At 37.5% G+C, this 24,610-nt stretch overlaps 1 protein-coding gene across 1 annotated transcript in view; it reads right to left on the reverse strand.

Moving 5' to 3' along the window:
* Positions 1-277: 277 nt before the first annotated feature.
* The window catches only part of KPNA3 (karyopherin subunit alpha 3), a 54,826-nt gene continuing 30,493 nt past the window's right edge, over positions 278-24,610 (reverse strand). The window contains exons 3-17 of the mRNA XM_080356329.1: positions 21,008-21,097; positions 20,820-20,849; positions 20,673-20,725; positions 20,489-20,584; positions 18,085-18,170; positions 15,072-15,158; positions 14,509-14,678; positions 13,353-13,397; positions 10,692-10,823; positions 9,393-9,521; positions 8,390-8,494; positions 8,183-8,254; positions 7,925-8,087; positions 6,886-6,980; positions 278-3,641 (exon numbers count right to left, since the gene is read on the reverse strand). Of these exons, the coding sequence (XP_080212455.1) occupies positions 3,543-3,641; positions 6,886-6,980; positions 7,925-8,087; positions 8,183-8,254; positions 8,390-8,494; positions 9,393-9,521; positions 10,692-10,823; positions 13,353-13,397; positions 14,509-14,678; positions 15,072-15,158; positions 18,085-18,170; positions 20,489-20,584; positions 20,673-20,725; positions 20,820-20,849; positions 21,008-21,097 (1,452 nt within the window). The 3' untranslated portion in view covers positions 278-3,542. The remainder of the gene's footprint in view (positions 3,642-6,885; positions 6,981-7,924; positions 8,088-8,182; positions 8,255-8,389; positions 8,495-9,392; positions 9,522-10,691; positions 10,824-13,352; positions 13,398-14,508; positions 14,679-15,071; positions 15,159-18,084; positions 18,171-20,488; positions 20,585-20,672; positions 20,726-20,819; positions 20,850-21,007; positions 21,098-24,610) is intronic.

Here is a 24,610-nt window from a genome sequence, read left to right on the forward strand (position 1 = left end):
TGCCACAGAGGGATGGTGACAAACCCCTGCAGCAAAATCTCCCAAGGTTTTGCTATTGGAGCCCATCATTTTCTACTATTTTCTTCCTTTTCTTTCTGAAAAGTACTTTCTAATGGCTTGGCATAATTTGTTGTCCTACATATGTCTGAATAGAAGCATAATTATGCCACAAAAGGGAGTCTTTTTTACGCAATGAAACAGAAGGAACACAACGTAACTAGGCTGCCTTGGTAGAAAAGGTTAGTTCGAAACACACTCAGAATCCAGAGGACATTATAGATCAGACTAAAATAACAAAATGGGCCTGAACTATCATTCAGTCTACTGAGATTTTATTTTTTTAAATATGCCTGTTAGTGGATCTTCTTAGTCATTTCACTGTTCAGCAGATCATCCAAACAAAATGAAAGTGTTTATATTTTTAGAAGCATCAGGACATTAAGATATTCTCTAGGTTTTATTATTTCTAATTAAGATGTCTCCTAAACTAATGAGTTCTTTATTCCAGTGTAGTGTCTTTCAAGTCATAGAGGTAGGACCTGCTGGATAATTAACAGCTTGCAAAAACCCCACAAGATTCAAGAGTTTTGTCAACTAAAAGCTGAAGGAACCAGAGATTAAACTGCTTTTGGAAATAGCTGTTGGGTTATTTGGAGATCGTTATCCTTTATATCCCCCATGGAAGAGCATCTGCAAAGATTAAACTAAGGCGTGGGAAGCTCATCTCCATCATCAACCCACCCACAGAGAGAAGAGGCTTCCCCAGGTGGCTCCCCCAGGTGACAGGGAGCAGGGACGGCAAACCCAGAGCGGCGGAGCCGCAGGTACCTCTCCAGCAGTTCAAGAGAACATGTTTGGGAAACTTCTCCTCAAAAAGCCGAAAACTCCGTACCAGCACAGTATCCAAGGTTTCAGAGATGACTGCATTAGCTTACTTTATTCATTCTTGTAACATACTTCCAACTTTGATGGGGAGTTCTGCTAATACCTTGTCAAAGACAAAAAACCCCAAAGTCAGTCTGTGAAGACCAAGCAGTTTCATAATCTTCAAAATAAGTTCTTGAATTTTTTTATAGTATTTGATAGCAGCTTTTTATTGGTTACAAAACCTAAGCCCATATACAAAATTAGGAACACATTTAGATGCCTCTTTGAAAGAACGTTTTAGTCTATTTTAACTGATAGTTTAAAAAAATAATAAAAACAATGCAATTTTAAACACTGTTCTGAAAACGTAAAAGTGCAGCAATATACTTTGTTTCCTTTATTAACTATGAAATGGTGCAATCCCAATCAAAAGCTGATAAGGTCACAACACGAAGAACTGAGCAAATGCGTTGTCCTGCCTTACCCAGTTCTCCCATGTTCACTTTTAACGTAATGCATTGAGTGCAAGAAAAGGATCAAATCTTCACAGTAGTGGAAAAACGTTGTTTCAGTATCAATTTGTATGGAATCTCTGGGATAACAGTGAGTGCAGGCTGACCAGGGTTTCCGTCAGTCTATATGGCATATAGGGAGACTAAATTGAATTAGAAGGGGGCAAATATTTGTTCACAATAACATCTGCTGGAACTCTAATTTCACAAAAACTTTGTGACCTTACCTAACTTTGACGCTTTATTGTTTAGTTTTTTTTAGCGAACACCACACAGTTTCAAGATTTTAGACTATAGTGTGTGAATAGGATGCAGTTACCATATGAAGCTTCAACTCAACTTTTGGGAAAAGAAAAAAGGCACAATGAACTTCAACTCAATTTTATGTGCACTAGAGTTGAAAAATCTGAGCCACCTTAAAGAGAAATTGATTCTAAAATTTATAAAACCTATAAATAATCAGAGGCCAAACCACTATATTAAAACAGATTATCTAGCAAGTAAAAATCTTGCAGTTTAAACATACGCTTGTATCCAGTTGCGATACAAGACAACTCACTCTTTAAAGTGGCTCCACCTTGGCAGATATATATTTAATGAATGCACACCTGCTATGCGTTGTTCATCAGTGGAAAAACAGCTGATCCACAAAGCTCTGATGGCATCTGTCCTTATCTTCATCACAGTAAATACAACCCACATCCAATAACTAAATTAGTTTAGATTTTTCTATCCCTTCACATCAATGCATTGGGAAATTACACCCAGTAAACAACAGCAACAAAACCAGTTTGTGTGATAGCTTACAGAATTCCAAAAGTATCGACCTTCACCCCAGCAAGACCAAAATCCCTTTGAAAATTACTGGGTCAGACGATTTTCCAAAAGCAATGACCTCACATATTTTATGTAAAGTTATTTAATGTGCGCTGCACATCAGGTTTATGCTGAATAACGGCAGCTTCCATACGGCCTCACACATCAACCAGTTCATATCTTTTAGAATCGTGTGAATAAGATTTGAGACTAATTTCTGACTTACTCTTCCAATACTCCAAGAATGAAGCTTTTATGACGCTTCTAAGTAGTTGCTGGTTTGTTGCCAACCACATCATCATAAGCACTGGTTACTAAGTAAAAAATAGTTTAAGACTAAATTACAGTAAACATGAAAGCTCCACAGTTTAAACCCAATATAAATCAACCATATCCAATTATCAATTTAAAACAAAATATATTGACTACTGAAAGTTGAAAGCAAGATTCTTTTTAACTAATACATTTTTTGGACATTTTTTTTTTCTACGGTCTGGGACTCTTGCTTTCAGCTTAAACAGAAGTTCAAGTCCATAACAGGTTGTAGCTCAGGTAAAATACCATGCACAGCATTTGATTACTTCAAAACAGCAGGAACACACAGGCTGAAGTGAGTGGTCAAATAGGGCTCGCTGTTCTCAAAAATTAGGTATAATGGCAAAAGCTTTACCAGTCCAAATCTATAGTTCATTCTCCAACCCTGGTTTCTGAGGCAGTTAATGAACACACATCAATTACTGATAGCTGAAGTAGTTTTTCTGTTTGTTTTAAACTTAAGTGTTTAATCAATTGCCAAGTGGTTTTTTTAAAGTTACTTTTATTTCAGTTTCACCAATGAATTTCATTTGGCTTGTATGTTTGAATCTATTCTTCCACATAAAGTATATGAAAATATGTTTGTGGAGGACGATGATGGAGGCTCAGAGCAAACTGGGCCCCTGTAAAGTCTTCCAAAACGTACGCATCATACCAAAGTGTCTTGATCCACAGCGCACCATTTTCCAAAGAAGCTACTTTTCCGTGGAAAGCCAATGTGCCACCACTATGGAATATTCTTAACAAAACTGCAGATTGCGGTTGTCAGCATGTGGCACCAGGAAAAAGGCAAAAAAAGGTAGTTGGGACTGTTAAAAAGAATTCTGAAACAGTTTAAGAGATCATGCATATGCATTTACAGTCCATGTGATAGTGACGTTTGGCAACTGCAAAGTGACCGATACATGGCTTGCTTTAGAAGCATCAAAACGAAGAGGCATGTGTGTCTTGGAGCCTTTTGTTTCTTCACTTGGTAGCCATCTGGTGGTGCTTCATACTGGTGTGGGACAGAGAAGCTGCACTTTTCTGAACTTAAAAATTAAATTCTTTCGTTTGAAGGTTGGCTGTTGGGTCGAAGTTGTAAGTACCTCCTTGAGTGGCTTCAGGAATGAGACTGGGATCTTCATCGATCTATAAAATACAACAACAAAAATACATGAGAGGCCAATTCCCTGCATGGTTCAGTACACGTAGAAGAGATTCACAAATGCTCGTCTTTTCTTCTTTTTTAAAATGTTATTGCAATTGCAGTTTTCCCAGTTCAATTCCTCAAACACATTTAAAAGGAAGAACACATCAACTCTGCTCTAATACCATCAGGGAAAAAGAAAACTGAAATGGTTAGAGACTGGGTTGCTGCTTGGTCAAGGCAGTTGCTATTTTAGCTGTATGATTTAATATTTCGGTGCCAATTTTTAGTACTTCTGGAGTTGGCTAATCACTAGTTGTGAATTCCAAAATTAGTTTTGTACTTTCTCCCACTTTTTCAACGTGAAAATAATTTTTATTGGCAGCTGATAGAAATAATTATATAAAGCTTAAAAGAGTACTCAGTATCTCCTACCAGAATCTGAAGGATTTAGAATTAGTCATTTCAGAGCAGTTTTACATAGCTCTCATGAGCACAATCTGAATTTTTTTTAAACCAAAGGTACTTCATTACTCTATAGATATAGAATGAAAGACATCAGTATCCATCTTCACCCAGCTTCTCCAGAGCTGTTAGAATTCGGGTATTTACTGCCTCTAGGAGCAGCAAATAACACAGTCAGTAGCAGCAACACGCACAAATTCAAACCCTCCTCATCCTCCTCCAAACCACCAGCTGCGCCTATTCCCTGAACACGCCACCTCCGCAAACCAGGCTGCTGGATCTAAATGCCTCGTTTCAAACCCTGTGTCATTCTGAAGCAGGTAAGAGCCCTTGTGCCTGGGGTCCGAACAGCTCTCCGAGACCCAGCCTTGGAGCAGTGTGGACGTCAGAACTGACTCACCCAAAAGGTGACAATACCTAAATTGGAAGGAGAGATTAAGGCTTTTGGTAACAGCGAGAATCCTCAGGAGGAAGAGTGGGGGCACGTCATGCCCAAATGAAGATCAAATCTGGTTTCAGAATGCTTTGCGAAATGTTTGTGAGTTGATAAATTAGCCTTCTGCAACACTACCTAAATTCCCATGCTTTTAACACAGTAACCTAAAGCCAAGAAGGCATTAGTGCTGGTCCTTAAAGCACAGGCCTGTGTACTTGATAGGGCTCAGCACAGGAGCAGATGGGATTAACAGTGAAGGGATATCTAGTGGCCAGCAACACCTTGTGAGAATACAGAAGATCCTGAACTGACAGGAGGCAGGAATATTCCTGAGCAGTCAATCTCAACACTGCCAAGCAGGCTAATGGAACCAGTCACTTGTCTTCTTAGGACAATTTTTTTTTTCTGGGTGTTTGGTTTTGCACCAGTTCTCAGACAACGTGGGTTATTTTCCTACTTATATTTACTGCCTGAAAATTCATCTAGTTTTGTTTTAACTCTTATCTCCCCATCATATAACTTCTACAATGTCACGTTTCAGAACCCCCCAGAAAACATGGTAACTGAACCATAGAATCATTTTGGGTTGGAAGGGACATTCAAAGCTCATCTAGTCCAACCCCCTGCAATGAGCAGGGACATCTTCAACTAGATCAGGTTGCTCAGAGCCCCGTCCAGCCTGGCCTGGGATGTCTCCAGGGATGGAGCATCTACCACCTCTCTGGGCAACCTGGGACAGTGTTTCACCACCCTTTGTAAAAAACTTTTTCCTCATGTCCAGCCTGAATCTCCCCTTCTTCAGTTTAAAGTCATGACCCCTGCCCTGCTAAAAAGTCTGTCCCCATCTTTGTTACAGGCCCCTTTTAAGTACTGAAAGGCTGCAATAAGGTCTACTTGGAGCCTTCTTTTCTCCAGGCTGAACAACCCCAGCTCTCTCAGCCTGTCCTCACAGCAGAGCTGTTCCAGCCCTCTGATCATTTTCATGTCCCTCCTCTGGCCCCTCTCCAACAGGTCCATGTCTTTCCTGTGCTGAGGCTGCTGAGCTGGACACAGGACTCCAGGTGGGGTCTCACCAAAGCAGAGCAGAGGGGCAGAATCACCTCCCTCAACCTGCTGGCCACGCTGCTTTTGATGCTCCCCAAGATAAGATTTGCCTTCTGGGCTGTGAGCACACATTGCTGGCTCATGTCCAATTTTTCATCCCCTAGCACCCCCAAATCCTTCTCACAGGGCTGCTCTCAATCCTTTCAGCGCCCAGCCTGTACTTATACTGGGGTTGCCCCAACTCAGATGCAGGACCTTGCATTTGGACAGTATAAATAGCATATACAGCAGTATAAACAATAACCTGAAGTAAAGTTTTGCTCTTGAGTAAAGGGGGTAAATTCAGAATATCAGGCAAAGAATAAATTGCATTAGTGTATGTAAAAAGTAAATGCACAGAAGGCAGTACTAACCTCAAAAGGGTGATTTTCCCCCCTGCACCAACTAAGCTGTGCTCTTCAGTTGGCTATGGAAGCCTCAGAGCCATTACGGAGACTATTTGACACTGCTCACAGAATCATTACAAGCACAGGGAACTTTACATATCTTAACTTCTGGTGACTTTAACTTCACAGTCACATGACGAACGCGTGAACTGAAAGTCTTAAAGTCAGAGCTGGAATCTGCTGAGTTCAATTTAAGAGAAGAACTGAAAACATAATCCTGCTCAGCTGCAGAACTACAGACACCCTGGGTGGCCTAGAAAATATAATTATCATTTGTCTTCAAATTTCTTGAAGTGCCTCTGAGGCACTCTCACAAGCAGCCAGTAGCAGAAAGAGCTAGAACCCAGAGGGTCAAAATACCTAATCAGGGTGCAAGAAAATGTCAGATGGTCTAGATCAATCAGTTACAGTTTTGATGACTCTTTTCAATGCAGAATCCAGATGGAGCAATTAGAGAGCTGAAATAGAGCAATCTATCTGAAAGTGAGGATCCAGCCCTCCTCCCCCCAAAGTCTGATGTATGAGAAAGTAAAAAGGAGAGCCAGAGAACTGTTTAGATGCTAATCGCAAGTAATTACATGTCAATTTACGTGTCAGTGTGACAAAATTAGGCCACTGTCAATCCATTTATTAGTCAAAACCAGAGTAGTTATCTTCACGTTGCTAAATAAAATTCTGGGTATTGAGAAACTCTTCCAAGGCTTTCAATTAAGGGAAGCTGTACTGAGAAAGGAGCAGGAAAACCGAATTTCCAGGTAACCTATATTCATGATGATTGGAACTGAGGAACAATGACGAAGTACTTACTAAGCTAACAGCACAGCACATATACTCTGCAATATTTAGCATACTTACATCATCACCAGAGAAATACTGATCTATGATTTCAAATGCTAGCTTATAAATGTCTTCATTCTCATGCTGTTGCAAGGCTTCGATTTTCTCTAATCCTGAATAAAAGAAAATGGAGAAGAGTTTTGTAAGTTTAAACTGGACTTATTGACTACTTTGGAAAAACTAGGAAAAATAATGAAACATCACTACTGAAACATACTAGAAAAGATGTAGCTCAGTTTGCATATATTATGTATTAGTAGCTATCTTTGTCTCTAAGAGGAAAGAGAAGTAGCTTGTAAACCTTTGCATGTCATATAATATCCCTTTTTATGAAGAAAGGATAATGGAATTGTCTCCCTTTTTAGATAAAACTCTCTGTATTTAAGTTTTTAAAGACCTCTGTCTGCTACATAGCTTTTGTTTCAGCCACTGTGCTTTATGTATATCACCAAAAGGAAGTGGCTACATTTGTGTGCTGCATACGAGTTTAAAACAACAAAGCGACAAAGCCTCACACCAAAAGCAGCTTAAAACACTAGTCCCATTTTCAAACTGGATATGGAATAATACAAGGGAAAAACTTCCAGTGTAGTATGTTCTTCAACATCCTTTTACTGCTATCTTACTATAATGCATTAATTAGCATGTGTTAAAACTTGGATTGCAATATCCAAAAGACTCCTCATCCCACTTTGGCCTGTAATGAAATTATGATCCTAACAACGGCTTCCAAGGCAATGAATTAAAGCAAGAATTGTGTGTTTTACTACAGAACAAAGTACACTCAGTAATCAAATGAAAAGAAATACAATTCTCACTTCAAGCTAAAAAAATCCCTAAGCTACAGAAAGCTCATTCAATGATGGGCTCTAACATGACCATCTCTAAACCAAGCAAAACAGAAAAAAAAAGTCATTTGTCTCATTACAGAAGTCTCAGTTGCTTATTAAAATAGCCCATGGTAAAAAAAATGCTGTAGTAAATATCAAAAGCAGCAAAAGGAAGACAGAATAATATCCCCCAAATTAATTTTTATGAAAGCCAAATAAGCACTTACCTCCACACTCTTCTATAATTTCAGCTATTGTGCTAGCCTCATCTCCAGCCATTATCAGGATGTTTTTCAGACCATCCAGCACCACCTGTACCACTTGAGAATCCTTTACTGAGAGGAGATTGCAGAATGGTGGGATAACATTTTGCTGTACAAGGTATTCAACCTAAATAATGAAAAAACGTGCTTTCAATGTTGTGCTTCTTAAAAATGGCTGCATGTGCAACGTTTTAGTGCCAGCTGAAATCCCAATACACATACCTGATCTTTTCTCCCACTTATTGTCAAATTGCTAATTGCCCAAGCAGCTTCCTTTTGTGTTCCAAAGTCCCCCTGAAAAATAAAATTAATAGCTCATTAAAATCAGCATGGAAACATCTGTCAAGCTTATTATTAAAAATCACAGACTCCTCATGTCAGATTTATAAAAAGAGGATGACAACTTGCATAGCTGATAGTTTGACTGACCTTAGCCAGCTGGTGTATGATCATAGGGATTAGCCCAGCATCTATTACAGCCTGAACTTGTTGCTGGTTTCCTGCTGTGATATTGGAAAGGAACCAAACTGCTTCCTACAATTGGGAAAAAAAAAAAATCCAAAAAGCAAAACACTCTTAAAAACAGTCAACAGATACAAATCAAAACCCCAACCAAACCAAACAACCTCAACCTAAAATCATATCATGACCAACCACCAAACAGAGCCTCCAGGTTTCCTCCCCAATAGCACTTCTAGTGCACAAACTTTTATTGCACTGTGAAAGCCAAATGCACAGGGGATCAATGTAATATCAATATGATTAATTAACAGGGCCAGATTATTACTTGCACAAGAAGTGTCTCCATACACTGGGATCAATACAGACTTAAACCTTAGATCTGCTTTGCATTGCTGGAGTCACAGCCATATTTTAAACTTGAGATCAGTTTTGCAAAGAAAACAGGAAAACTGCTAAAACCTCATATAAAAAAGGACTTATCCTGCAATATTTGACTTAGCCACTCAGGAGTATCTTTCTGTGCTGAAACAAGGAAAAACAGCTCCAGCTCCCATTTTCTTCCTGAAACATGAAGTGGAGCTCCCAAAGCTCACTCAAGGATCAGACAGGACTCTGAGTCTTGAGACTTTACTCAGCTGTTATCTCCTTCAAGGAGTTCATTGGCACAGCTAACATCTATCTGATGGCAGCTATAAATTCCTGGTTACAAAGGGGGATATACTTGGCAAGGCAATACAGAACATCTTAAAAAGGCTCTGATCTTAAGTAAAAAACAACCAGATGTGGCAAGCAGCCAATTATGAAGTACTTCAGGAAAAAAATATAGTGAGTTCCATTTTTTTAGGGATGTGTATTTGGCTTTTACTTGTATTTGCCCCTCACAACATGCACCTCAAACAAAACTCAAAGCATCTAAGAGTCCCCTTATAAAAAAATAATTCCAGTCTTGGCATTCAAAAGGAGCTCTTACCTTGTTTATCTTCTCTTTTGGATGCGTCAGGAGATTTGGGAAATAAGACAAAACATCACAATTGAGAACAACTTGTGTCTGCTCATCAGTACCAGTTACTATGTTGCCTACTGCTCTCAGTGCTGCTGTCTGAATATCCAAAGTGGGAAGGAAAAAAAATTGCATGTTAAAGACATTGCTGTTACTTATGTTAAAACAAAGATCATTTTAAGATTTTTCTTTATAAAAACACTTTGCAAAATACACTTTAGCACTTTATCCTCTGAGCTCCTTCCTAAAAATGGGTACTGTTTCATTAAAACAGAAACACACAGTACAGGATTTTACTGAACAGACACACTGCAGCTCACCTCAAAAAGCATAAAGATTAAGAATTAAAATAATATTAAAACAATAGAGGAGTTAATTAATCATGTATCTGATCTGAGCTACAATTACATTATCTGTTTCTAGGCTTTGACTATGTCTGCCAAGGTTCCTTACTTCTCCATTCAGCTCTCCACTACAGAATTAGAAAATCCATGACTACTTATTTATTCTCAGTTGACTTTCAGAAACAGACTCTGTATCTCTATGTATTGGTTAGTAAATGCTTTAACAAGAGACAGAATAATGGAAAGACTCCTTTTCATCAAGTTAACTGGTCTGACAAATTTCAAGACAGCCCAGTCCCATACAAAGCACAGACTAAACAAGCACGGCAAATGCACAGATCAGTAAAAATGCTCCCAATTGCAATGGTTGGTTTAGAAAAATCAAGTACACACTAACTTTTAGTTTCCCTTTGTCTTTGAAATTAATCAATGAAGTGCAGTTATCCTACCTTTTGTAGCTAATTAGAAATTTACTTCACTAAAAGGACTCAGCATCTGCAAATATTTTAACATTCAAAAGGTCCCAAAATATTAATTGATTTTCATGAGCTATTCAGACAGAATATGCACAACCATGTATGCAGCCACAGAAAAGAGTGCATACAACTTCAATTGTGGAAAATGTAAAATCTGTTGTCATTAAATATTTTTGGACTACAAAAGGAAGGCAACCCCGATAATCACACAATGGAAGTTAATGTCTAACCTTCACTTAAAACTACATTAGAACTGTTTTGTTAGAGTTTTTCTTTCATTTTAATAATGGCTTTTTCCTCAGTGTAGGTAACACCTTTTGTTCAGTTTTACCTGCAACAAATGTAGCTACGAACACCCACATCAGTACTCCACTAATAAACACTCTAAGGCACATTTTTTAGAAAACAGCTTACGAAGAACCGTTCAATAGCAACTGAACCAGACTTACTTGAACTTTAACCTCCTGATGACTCAGAAGGGGAACTAGAAAAGGTACAACTCCTGAATCAATCACCATTTGTATCTGTTCATTTCCACCGTCTGTCAAGTAGGACAAAGCCCAAACAGTGTCCACAAGAATCTACAAATTGGAAAGAATGTGGTTTACACACTGAGCAGTAAAATCCATACAATGGAGTCTTAAATTATTGATAAACATTCCACAAGTCTGGGGTAAAAAAAAAGAGCATGCAATTTAGTTACAGGGAAAACTCAAACATTATGATGAGACCTAATTAGTAAAATGATAGATTATTACATACAACTATGAAAACTGGGGCCATTTGTTCCAGAATAATAATTTATATATGCCTTCTCTCATTTTTTTTAAATAAATACCACATTTTGGTGCACAGAATGACAGCATACATCATCTCACAAAGGTAAACTGTTGGGTTTGATTTGCATCTCAAAGATAGACAATGAGCTCAGCTAAGTAGTTATGCTGGTAAGGTTCCAAAGAAAATACCAACCCAGCCTCCTAGCACTGCTACAATTTGTCAGTTGTGCCGTCTTTTGGTTACAGAACACCTGAGTCCCCTCAGTCTCCAATCCATGTATCTTACACCTTAGAGTTTTTGATCCATAATGCAGTTCTCAAGAGAAACTGCAAACTGTTCTGGATGTCTGTTGTTTTTTGCCTTCATATTAAGAATGAAATCCACAGCAAAGGAAATGAATTATTATACCAAACCAACTAAAGGACTAGCAACTATTGTAATGTGGCAACTGTTCGAGCAAAGAGAAAATTCACAGAGAAATTACTATCATGCATCTTAGTGTCTTAAAGAAAAGGAAGACAAAGCTACTGATGACTTAATAAGGATTATTTGAGAGCCCTCAAAACCAGAAAGGTACGAAAGTTACAGTCATTGAAAGGTAGTATCCGAAGCAGAAACAAAGCCAGCAGAAAGAGGGATATTCCATCCCTTAGAGTTGGTATTAGGGACTGCAGGGAGAGACATCTGGACGCCACTGAGGACATCATCTGTTGAATTATCTGTATCTACTCTATTTCTAACAAAGATACCCATTTAAAATTTCTCGCTATTAAGACAGCTAAATACTACAGCACTGGACCATATGAAGGACCGAAGTCCTGATTCACAGGCTGCTTCCATCCAGCTCCAGGGACCAGCCAGCACAGACTCAAGGCTCTCCTGGCCCAGCGTGCTGCTGCCCTCACCTGCCATTGCCACAGGGACAGCAGAAGGTGCTGCAGTGGAGATGGTATCGCAGCAGAAGCAGTGAGAAATGGTACCTCACCAGCTTGCTGCCCCACAGCCCCGCTGTTGACGAGAGCAGCAGCTGCCAGAAGCACTCACAAGACTGCTGGCTGACCTACCTCCATCACTGACTCATCTCCAAAGACAGGCTTGCTGCTCCAGTACGGAGGGGCTGGGACCAGACTGGTACCTCGAAACTAGCACCTGACCCTCAAGATCAAAAAGATGGGCACCCTAATTGAGATCAGTCAAAACCTGGCATCACATAGTCTTGTATCTACCTCACAAAGCTCTCACACAGTCATTGCTTGTGAGAGATGGCAAATTTGTCGTGAAATAAAAAAAGCCTATAGGCTAGAAGTATGTTTGGGTTTGCTATGAATTTCCATTCGAGTTTGTCCAAATTACGAATTGGAAAGTCACCATGTGCTGTCTCCCACTCATATTATACTGGGAAAGCCCTGGCAAAATCCCAAATTAAACTGTTTGCAAATATTTTGTGGAGCCAAGCCCACTTCACCATTAAAAAAGCAGCAGAAACACCACTACAACAGTGTGGAAATAACAAAAGACAGTTCCAACAATCTTCTGCTCTATCCCCACACTCACTAGAAGGGTTCAATTCCTGCTTCCCTAAATTGGAGAATCACTACAGGGAGCAAGAGTAAAGACATCAAAGTCCTGATGGGAGGAGAGCGGCTCAGTATCCCTCGGTTACATGGATCTTTGCTCCTGAAGTCCCAGTATAAGGCTTCAGGAGGTAAGTCCACTCCTCTAGGGCTTCACTCAGAAAACATATGTAAGCCCATGGATCAGAAATGTGAGAAGTATTGAAAGTTTAGTATTAAAAACATGAATAAAAGTTGTCAAAGGTGCCACAAAACAATAATTTATTCCTGTTTAAGTACCTTTTTGTATGTGATTTCCTTCATTAAACAGGTTGCAAAGTCAAGCACCCAACAGGTTATGAAACTCAGATTTACCCATATGATCACAATTTTCATTGGACTGATATGTAGAATTATATTTTTTTTCTACACATGCATTATATGTCATCTATGCAAAACTATAAAGTGGGGCAGAATTAAAGTGAAGCTGATGGTGAAGTGCTCAATTCCACAAGAGAACTTTTTTAAAATGTGGCTTTTAAATGTGATTTAAAAAACTTTTCTAAAAGATATTTCAGGAATGGTGTTTTCACTTTCTTTTTCATGCTCTGAATGACTACAATTATATTAGTCTTCGTATTTAATTGTGCATTTACTAGTTAATTATACATGAAATGACACACAAAACTAAGGTTGCCACTTAAATACAATCTTGAAGTATTTTCTCTTCAGAGAAAACAAAGAATCTAAATATCTAAAACTTGAGAAATTACTTACGTTTATATCTGTGTGGTAAATGAGAACACACAATGCTGGCAAAATCTGAAAAGAAGTTAATCAGTCACTACAGTAGAATAAAATTGGCCGTACAATCATGACTCCATGTACAGCAGCCACAAAACTTAGCTTGAGAATGCTTTAGCACACTGCGTTCACACACTTCCCAGCAGCTGGTCATTCCCTCAAAGTATACATAAAAATGTATCTATTATATTTAAAATTAGTAAAAATAAAAGCCAGTACTGTACTTCAAAGATACATAAAGCAGACTATATTTTGAGGGAAAACAAGCAAACAACTAGGATAAGACATCCCCCTTGTTATTTTGAAAGCTTTGTTACCACACAATATAATAAAAATCATTAGCTTAATATCAATATATGAAACCCTCTTGGATTAAAGTAGAATTTTGGTTTTGTATTCATGTATGGAGAAAATACAAAACTGAGCTATGAGAAGACTACTTAGAACAGGGCTTTTTATTTGGTAATTATTACTTGTAGAAGTTTCCCCATTCTTCGCTTCATTTTTAAAATTTCATTGAAGTTTAGTTGCAAACAATATTATACTTCACATGGCTTCAAAAACTATCTACATTTTGCAATTTATCTTAAAATTAAGAACTTAACATACAACTACAGTTCTAGTCAAATAGCACCTCTTTACTAGCTGTGCCTACTCTATAAACTGCATTTGCTCTGTTCACCAGCGTAAAAGGATTTTCAGATGCTTCTCTTCTTGAGGACTTGACATTGCATGTTCACAGCTAGTCAAAACAAACTATATTCACTAGCTTACTTACATTTTCTCTTACTGAAAACAATATTTGAATACTTCTATATCACGTTCTTAGCCTTTTTTGGAAAAAAAAATGGAATGTTGAGTATGTTAACACTTTCTAGTGCATTAATGTTTTGTTTTGTCCATTTAAATATATGGCTTTTCAGTCTTACTCAGTTTCAGATGTTACAAATACCTTCATTACAACCTTGGTAAGAAGTATCAAATTGGTCAAATTACTTCATTTAACAACTGGTTAGTGGCACAAGATACTGGCAAAAAAACATGCATAAATTCATAGTGTGACAATGTAAAACATTTGGCCTCTAGCCCACAGTATAAAAAATTATCTGTCTCATAATTCTTTATTTACCTCCTGAACTGTCTCCATAGGCGGTGGGGGGTCCTTATTCCTGCAGAGATTTACAATGACCCATGTGACGTTCCGAAGGAAGGTGATGGGAATGGAGGGATTGATGAAGGACAGAAGAGGTTTGACAACTCCCAGTGATATGACATAATCTCTACACTGAGGACCATCACCTACAGAAATGAAAATTGTTGTAAAAGAAATTACATTAAAAATGGAAAATCTTGAAATGTATGCAATGGCAGGTTGGGATACTGAAATTCTATGTTTCCTCACCAATAATCTACTACTAAAAGGTCGTGTTCAATTAAATATACATACGCGCAGATATGTATGTATATTTTATGAAACACAAAATTTATCCTGTTAATATTTTGTGTAGGAAGTGATACTATTTCTTCAGAAAAAATAGGACGTACATATATAATTCTAGCCACATGAAAAATCATATTAAGCCACAGAATTTAGAGGAAACATAGTCTCATATGATAATGCCAATGTTCAAAAAGTCAAATTCTAAAATGAAACGCTCCCTGAATTCAGATCATTATAACAAAAAGAGTTACCTATAATATTTCCGAGAGCCCAGACAGCTTGCTCACAAACATTCTGGTGTGGTGAATGAAGTAGTCTCAAGAAGAGGGGTACTGCATCTGCAGAATGCAAAAATTGGATTTGTTTTTACCAGAATATGGTATATGCACAATACTTTCAATTGATTAATACAAAACACTTTCTCTACCATACCTAATACATGCTTCTATTATGAAGAGCATAAAAAACCCCTCAGTTAAACATTTCTATATTTATCCAGAGAGGGGAAATACAGATTTGAGAACAAGAAACTCAAACAACAATGCTCCCCACATTAAAAACGTTTCCCCATATTCCTCAAAGTGATATGCAAGAGCCTCAAGCATGTAGGTGCTGGGTTTTGTGTCCTGGAAATTCACATTTTCCAGTTATCCAGGACCATGCTACATACCTAACAGAATGACATGCCTACTCATGCAAACGTGCTTCAAATCTTGACTTTAAGAAAACAGCCTCCTTTCCAAGAGGTGGCTATAGTTAGTTTCCACATGCAGTGAAGATTTAGATCCATCTGCCACTCCTAAGACACGTTTTAATTTGCTCTTATACAACGCAGGCAACATACCAAATTAAGGAAGTGGTACTGATTTTAGATCTCAGTCTCTGCTAAATTCAATACATTTAATAGAGCTACGAAACCATCCCTCTACTATTCCCATGCACTACTTTCCTTCAGACAACTGTCTGAAAGACAGTAATTCTTGCAGCAATTTTTTAAATCTATATATGATCATACTCGTGCTATAGCCTTTCTAAGCAAAGTAAAATAGATCAATTTATACAATGTTGAAGGAAAGAGTAGTTTTTCTCATAAAAATAGCTTCAGAAATAGCTTTAGAAATTTAAAAAAATTGCAAGACAATTTGTGAGCAACTGTGAATCAACGTTCTGTTGATAATTTAACATGTGATAATGAGCCAAAAATCCTTCATGTATTTTCCTGGAAAATAGAGAGCAATGAAGAATAAAGACAACCTAAAATTCCTTCCCCACCCTAGATGAGTAATTCAGCAATTGCCTACAACTGACAAGTTGAGAGTGACGGCAACACACCGTTGCTTAAGAACACTCTCACTGTTCTTGTAACAATCATCCCACTTCTATTGGCTCAAGTGGAATATTCCAGCTTGCTTCTCAGCGATTACTGAGATTACACTTCACTGTATTCAACATATTTCAGACAGGAGAGTCAAGTATGTAGTTTATATGAGATTGCAATCCTGGTATGCTTTCAAAAGTACAAATGAAATTATTTCATATCAGCACTCAGGCAGAAGGACGGTTGGAGAAAGCACGAGGTGCAGGTTATCTCCTTGTCTCAAAAAATGAATTACTTCTGCTCCACACTGGCTCCTGCCAACATCTATTCTGTGTGTATAGTACTTCGCCTCTTTCGCTGGGCCTTCCAATGGCCATCTGTCCCTCTTGATTGCAGGAGGCAATCTTTTGTATTTTTTTATTTTCTTCTTTTGTATTTAGGCCACACCAGCCTCTCCTACAGCTGCAAGGGCCCATTGCTTTGTTTCCTCAAACCATCCCTTATCTGAAGGGAGTAGCGCTGAGAGGCTGCTTTCCCTTACTCATCTTCCAGCCAAAACAGAGACACTTTTAGACTAAACTCCTTTCATTTTGTCTTTTGGAGTAAAACTTGGAAAATGCTTTTTGCCTCTCTAAAGTCATTTTATCATATTTTCTTTTTTTTCAAGCATGAGCTAAACAGATTTTTGGGAGAGAGATACCCCAGCCTGAACTTCTAGTAATTCTTCAGGTAACAGCAACACTTTTGGCTGTGCTATACATATTTTCATCCTAATTTTTAATTTTCCCTATAAGATTTTTTTCTAGATTTTCTCTTTGAATCCTTTTCATTAGATTCATTCATTCAAATATGATAACACTATGGAACTTGAAAAAGGAAGATAATGACTAACTAATGAACAAGCTGGGAGGCATGAAAAAACTCAGAAATAGATTTTCAAAGTTATTTAGACAACAGAAAAACAATCTAAAAACAGAGTTGCCCAAATCACATCAGGATTTTTTTAAACAAATTCAAGATGTCAATTTTTTTTTAAAGGTTTTGGATTTTTATTCAAAGATCATTTGTATTAGCATTCTTATTCTATTGCTCCAGTATTTGAAATATACAGAATCTAACAATTAGTGACATAATTCATTAGCTATTAAAACATACAAAACAGCATTTTTATTTGAAAGGTAGGTTCATACACTTAAAAAATAAATCAAAGAACTAAGTCACCATTTTCCCATATAAAAATAGTGAATATGAATAAGCCAAAACAATTTATTACATATTTGCTTAGAGATAGTCTCCTGTTGTATTCAGCATAAAGGTGATAGTTTTAAGATAAGCGTGCTGATACAAAAAAATCTATATATAAAATCCTGAAAAAGTATTTTGAATAATTTATCTTCAATTAACTTTACTGTTTATTTCCTATCTCTTTTCACAATGGAAATCTCACTGGCTGGTTATGCAAGAAACAAAGGCAGCACAACAAACATGGTGTGCACAGGAGATATTAATCATATGGTCAAGGAAAGAATGGTAATTTTCTTAAATCTGTATTTAAATGAGCAGCCTATTAACAACTTCAACAACACTGATGAACATACTTTTGAGGTAGAAAAGAATTACTTCCTAACATAAGTTTTAGCCATAGGGAAATTAACGGTACAACACTCCAGAAATAAGAATTAGAAAGGACTAACATTTTTTGTCATACTCCTATCATCTGTCATTCTCTATCTTCTTTATAGGAAAATCAGGTCTGGGAGCCTTAATATTAATTGTTAGTGACAAACAGATTAATGTTTAAAAACAATGTAGAAACTTTTTGAAAAATACAAGAGCCATGCATTTCTTATTTTAATAGTTTGGATAACATTCGTTATCCAAATATCCCTTCTTCGCTTTTACCCACAATATCAACCACCCCCCCAAAACCAAATTGTAATACTTACTAGACTGTACAACAGCTTGAGTCTGTGCAGAAGTGCCTGATGCTATGTTAGTCAATGCCCATGCAGCTTCAAATTGTAATGAAGGACTGTAATGAAATAATTATACAGTAATAAGTTGAAACATGATCTGCTGATTATTTTATGGTTCATTTCAGTATTAATAGCTGTATCCACTCTGAGACGCTCTACATTTAAGCAGTTTTTTAAAAAAACCACTAAGCCTAGACATTTCAGAGGAAAAAGCTGTCAGGGGAAAAAAAGAAAAGATACCAGATTCTATGACCTTTTGTAAACCATCCATCATTCTGACTTCCTATTAGTAGCTAAAAAAATAAAAACAGTAATACTTGTTGAAGCACACACCCACCAGTGAAGCTGACCACTGCTCTAGTCAACTAATTATCTCCTGTATGAAAGATTTCTAGCACTCCTCATCATAAAATTTAATTATGCCTCTCTAATGGGTATCACAGACCTCTCCACATTCAGCTGATCCAAATGCCATCCATATTTAGTGAAGAAAGTGCAGCTCTCTGGCTGCCATTAGGACTTCTCAATAAATTAACCATGTCTGACCATAACTAACAAAAACTTGGCCCTTCTGACATGACATCCCATATCAAGTGTAAGCTGGTATACTGGGATAAAGACATTTTTCTGCTCCATCTCAGACAGGGGAAAAGATCAAGCATCAGTATCAAAAGGCAGCATGATACCTGTATTAAAACTGACTTATTAAATGCAGATAAAATTAGTCACAAATATTACGAAAGCTGGGGGAACATCTCTTCCAAGATGCCTGTCATGTGTTGCCTGTGCCAACAGCAGTTTAGTAAAACAGTTTGCATGAAAACTGGTCTCAAGCTCATGATCAAGCTTAAGAGTTCTAGAAGCTATAAAAGAGTTTACAGCTTATGGTGGTTAGCATAACAGTAAGGTGTCAGCCTCTGGGAGGAGCAAAGAATATTTACTGTTAGGTGACTATTTTTCATTTGCATGCTTTTTTGGATCTCTATCAATTATGTTTTGGATATAGCCATAACATCTGCTTCCTTTAAGCTTTTTTTTGTACGTTATCTTCCAAAGCATTGTAAGGTTTTATTGGGGATGAAATTGGATAAGAAACAGATAGGAGGGCCCAAGATGTGTAAATAAGGATTTGTAAAAACAAATAGCACCTGTCAGCAGCTATCTATAAACCTGTAGATTCCAGGATCAAATGCATTAAAATTCTAGTTCTAGGTCGGTCCTTCTTTTCTCCCTCTTGCTATAAGCTTTCCCTTATAACATAAACAGCAGCTTTAACAATCTGCTATACAAAGTCTTTGCAGAATTTACCTCTGCTAAATATTATATAGCAATCACAATTAAAAGGATTGCTTCAGAAAATGTTCAGTTCGGTTCAATTCTGAAAGGCTTATTTAACATACATAAACCATCCAAAAACTAGACTGAAAATTCAAATTAAAATAATTCTTCACAGCACTGAACCATCTACTTCTAGAGCAAACCGGCATTCATGACCCATTTTTAAATCCTATCCTGATTTGAACATTATTGCCAGCTGCCTTCTAGGCAACTGTTTTGTTAAACAACCTAAAAAAAAAAGCTACTCATGCTTGATGTTTTGCAACCACCAAATTATACTCAATATGCCAATTTGCATTCTTAAGTTCATAGCCCTCGTGGCTGCAGAAATCACCTTGAAAATGGAAATGCTGTAAACATATGTATGGTTGCCTGATACCAAAGACAAGCTAAAACATTTACCTCAAATGTGTTAGTTCCCATCTATCTGAATAAGGGGCTCACAGATTGTAGAATACGGCATTTTTCTTACATGTCATTGAATTCTTACAAGTACATGCTCCGTGTTCTCTACCTCCTCTACTGAAGCTTGTTTTCAAGCACAGAATCATGAGAGAGAGCATGTTCGCTGTGTTGTACCATCACAGGAGGGAGCAGCACAGAGCCAGCAGGAAACCCACCTTGCATTGAGAACGCAAGCAGCTAGAAACTTAAGCTAATAACCTTAATGAAAAAGATGACAAGTGTGCTCTGGAAAAGAGTAGTGCCCTGTTCACAACCAGCCACATTCTCTGCCTTCACACAAATACATGCAGTAAGTCTGAGACAGGTTTATTAAAAATATTCAAAACCAATGAGAAATTTAGTAGGGTTTTCTCCAGTAGCTGGATATGCTCATGCAAGCTCTAAAAACTACATTGACATTTCTGTGGCAGAATAAATACTCCTGGAGAATTTATGGTTTATCATCATGAAATGTGGTCAACTGGGTCAGATTATATGGTGCTATGAATCCTCAGTTTCATTTGAAATAACGAGGGGGTTTTTTTGGATGCAGATTTTCAGTAAGGATAAACATTTTTCAAAGTATACTTACTTATCATCCCTTTCTAGGCATTTTACCAGAATAGGTAAAATTCCTGATTTTATTAAGTCATCAATAGGTGGATTTCTGTCGCTGGATAGGAGTTTTCTGTGAAATTAAACATAGAAGTAAATAAGTAACTTTCATAATGAAAAACGTGTGGGAAATATATCTCTGTGCCATTCTTTATTTTTACCTTGCAGCCTGGACAGCACTCAGTTGGATCACTGGGTTGTCACTTGTGGCGTTCTAAAAATAAATAAATAAATAAAAAATAAATAAAACCTAAAAATGCACAAAATACACACTTCTAATTAAAAAAAAATAGCTAAACATAACATACCTGCAATATAGCTTCTAGCGTTACATTTTGCTTGAAAAGAAAAAAAAAAGTTTTAGTAATTTTGTTGCTAAATTATATTATTTTTAAACATTTAATACAACCAAACTGATTTTAACAGAGTATCAGTTCGTAATTCTACTTTACAATGTTTTGAGACACTATCAAAGTTTTAAAAATAAGGAGCTTACTGCTTTGAAGTCAGCATCAACATCAGAATCTTCTAAACTTTCTTCTTGGGGAACATTTCTTTTTTTCAAAAGATGTTCGTCTCTTTTGTTCTGTAACAGAATGACAAAAAAGACACAATGCTTATTACTACAGGGTGATGATATAATGGCCCCTTTCAAAATAAAAGTTAAGACAAGGCTGCTATTTTTAAAAATACATTTGTAACTGCAAATAGAATTTGTAGTATTTCAGCTGTAAGAATCTATAAGCTTGTTAATCACAGAACTATGACAACCCATGACATTTGAATCAATTAAAACTTATAGTTTGGGGATCAATTTTGTAACAGACATTTACCATACACATAGATCTGCAAGACATTAACATTTAGCCACACATAACAGAAATTATTTTCCAGTGTCAGATTAGTTTTCAGCTAAACCTACTTCAAAGTTCCCTGGTTACATGTATTTTCATCTTGTGTGTAAAGTAGCACAATCCATGTACATTGACATTTGTAATAAATATTTCCCATTTACACTGTTAGCCTGATTTCTAACTCAAAATAAAGCATCCTCTAGCCTTAGCTCCTTTAAGGAACTACTGAAGAAAAAAATTACCTTCTCAGTGGTAGAGTACCCATTTAACATTTCTACCTTGCTTAATTAGAATATTTGAACACTTAAAGCCCTAATTTAAAAAGTAATCAAATCATCAATTGTAACTGTAACCAGATGCGTGTTTTCACAAATTTAAAATGTACTAAAGCTATTATTCCAAACGCATGAAGCAAAGTTTTCTAAATTTTAGACTTTATCTTTTGCTTGATATGTCTAGAGGTACAATCAAGGATCGAACAGGCAATTTAAGATTATGATGCAGCACATATATAGCTAAATACCTTTTTGTGGTTTTGTTTTTGTTTTTAATAAGCACATTCAGATTTTAATCTCTAATGAAGAAAAACATTGAAAAATGTGTAAAAAATAGCTGTAACACCTAAAACAAATATACTAACAAGGAAAACCAGGCTTTTCAGTCTCAAACAATTATCTGACAACCAAACAGTACTGATTATAGAGACCATACTATACCATGCCTTGCTTGTAATATATAAATATATATTTTATTTTAGAAAAAAAGAGCAACATGACATCCAAAACTTCTAGGACCTGCTTATTTTTCAGACATTTTAAAAGTAGACGTTTTAAAAATAATTTAAAACAACTTTTCCAGCCTCAGTTTGAAAGGCTCTCAAGCAATATATTAATAATGGCAGCATACTCAGAGCACGTCCATACGGACAACATATTTTGTTGTCAAGTGGTTTTGGAGAGAAGGAAGATGGAAATGAGCAGGCAGTTAAACAGTGTTGCGCAGACAAACTGCATCAGACAGGTACACACTGGGGGATGCTTTCACTATAAAGTCCTAGAATATATTTGATTTTCCACACTCAGTACATGGCACTGCCATTTTAAGCAAAGAAGTGCTAGGGAATAGACTGCCTTGGCTTAATGAATTATTTGGTATACTGCTTCTTGTGGAACTTGTTTAGAAAGTGCTTATATAGAATTCTCTTAGCATAGGTAAAATTTGCTTTGTGTAATTTCTGCAAGCTGTGAACCTTTGAAACTTTCTGCTTCATTAAATAAAAAAGGCCTCAGAGTCTTCAGGCTAGAAGATGAGGGGAGCTGCATCCCTGGAGATAAGTAAAGGAACAGAACTGTGTCTAACACAGAAGATAAACCAGAAGAATGTTTCAGTTTGCCCAGAACTTTTTCTTCAGCTGCAGGTACAGGTCAGGCCTTTGACTGACAGCCCACCTGATGAAAATGAAGAACAGGGAGACCCCAGACTCTAATTTTGCAATTGGCCTGGAGTGCCACATCGGGCAGTGGGGGAGGCTTGGATTGCAGGGCTATAATCATCCAAGTTTTTGTTCTGCTGAGGGTCCCTCTTCAGGAGGCCCCCCAGCTCGAGCTGCTCTACGCTGTACCTTGTGAATAAATTATTTGTTTTAGAAGACTTTCTGGAATCCGTGCCTGAGTCTCTGCTGTGGGGAACCTCGGGAAAAGGAACATCCCTAATGAGGAAACTTCATTCAAACCAAATCTATCTGGCTTTGCTCAAGTACAATTCCTTTTCCTACTGTTCATCTAAACGGTAGCCTATACTTTGGCAACTACAAGGACTGGACCAAATTTCCAGAGGCCTATGCTCAGATCAGCTTTCTCCAGCGCAGGGCTACTACACGCATCTCCTCAGGGAGGAAGGGCCTCCTGCCCACCTCGGATGAATGGCTCCCCCAGGATCAGCTGTGCTGCCAGGGTAAAACAAGCCAGTCTCGGGACAAGGGACTGAAGCTAGAGGAAGGCCCTGTCTTGAGTCAACTGTCCTCCTCTTCCCACCTAGAGGTATCACCACAGTTCATGGGCATGAGCAAGTCAATACATGCATGAACATACAGGAATTTACATATTTATTTAGGAGGATGGCAGGTCCCACAGATGTTCCCTGGCTACTGAAAAGGTGCAGCCTGAAGGAATTGTGGTCTTAGTGCAGAACCATCACCAGCTGTATGCTGGACCAAGTCAAATGATCCATATTAGATCAATGACAAAGAAACTTGACCCTTCCAAGTCAATATCAGTAAACTACCGTGGTACAAGGCAGGTTTTTCCCAGTTCTGCTCTGCTCTGCCTGAGGTATTTGGTTGAATTTTATACATCTCATGCTCATAAAAGTCAGGGAAAGAGATTTGCAGAGTTTTTGAAAAATATGGTTCTTGTAAGAATTGTTATTCACAGATTCAGTTGGTGATATTTGTTTCTCAAACAATTTTTTCAGTATCAGCAGCACTCAACTATGTGTTTTGCAAGATCTTGCAATTAGGACAGGTGATCTTTACTTTTAAATTTTTGTAGAAAAGTCTTTTAGATGCTGGCCTCTTGCAGATTCTTCGATTCAAAAGATGATGAAATTGATTGCTCAAGAACTTACTATTAACTAAACTATTGACTAACTAAGAACATACTATTACTAAACTATTTTAATTGAATTTACTGAAAAGAAAATTCTAGTTAGGAAATGTCACATCTCATTTGATATTTTCACATTTATTGTGTAATTAAAAAAAGAAAAAGCTTTTTATGTGCCCAAACAGCAGATTCTCCCATTTAGGTGTTTCACATCATTGTATTAGCAGATTCCCTCACCACCGAATCCTCTGACCTTACAGAACTGTCCCCTTATTTGGGGAGAATTATGTCACCCACAACATACTCATAGGTAAGCTTAGAAAGTGTGGGTTGGACAAGTGCACAATGACATGGAACATGAACTGGCTGGATGGCAGAGCTCAGAGGGTTGTGATCAATGGTGCAGAGTCTGATTGGAGGCCTGTAGTTAGTGGGGCTCCGCAGGGGTCAGTACGGGGTCCAGTCCTGTTCAACCTGTTCATCAATGACCTGGATGAAGAGACTGAGCGCACCCTCAGCAAGTTTGCTGATGATACCAAACTGGGAGGAAGGGCTGACACACCAGAAGGCTGTGCTGCCATTCAGCGAGACCTGGACAGGCTGGAGGACTGGGCAGAGCAGAATCTAATGAAGTTTAACAAG

The sequence above is a fragment of the Nesoenas mayeri genome (assembly GCF_963082525.1).
Source record: "Nesoenas mayeri genome assembly, chromosome: 1".
Classification (NCBI taxonomy): Eukaryota; Metazoa; Chordata; class Aves; order Columbiformes; family Columbidae; genus Nesoenas; species Nesoenas mayeri.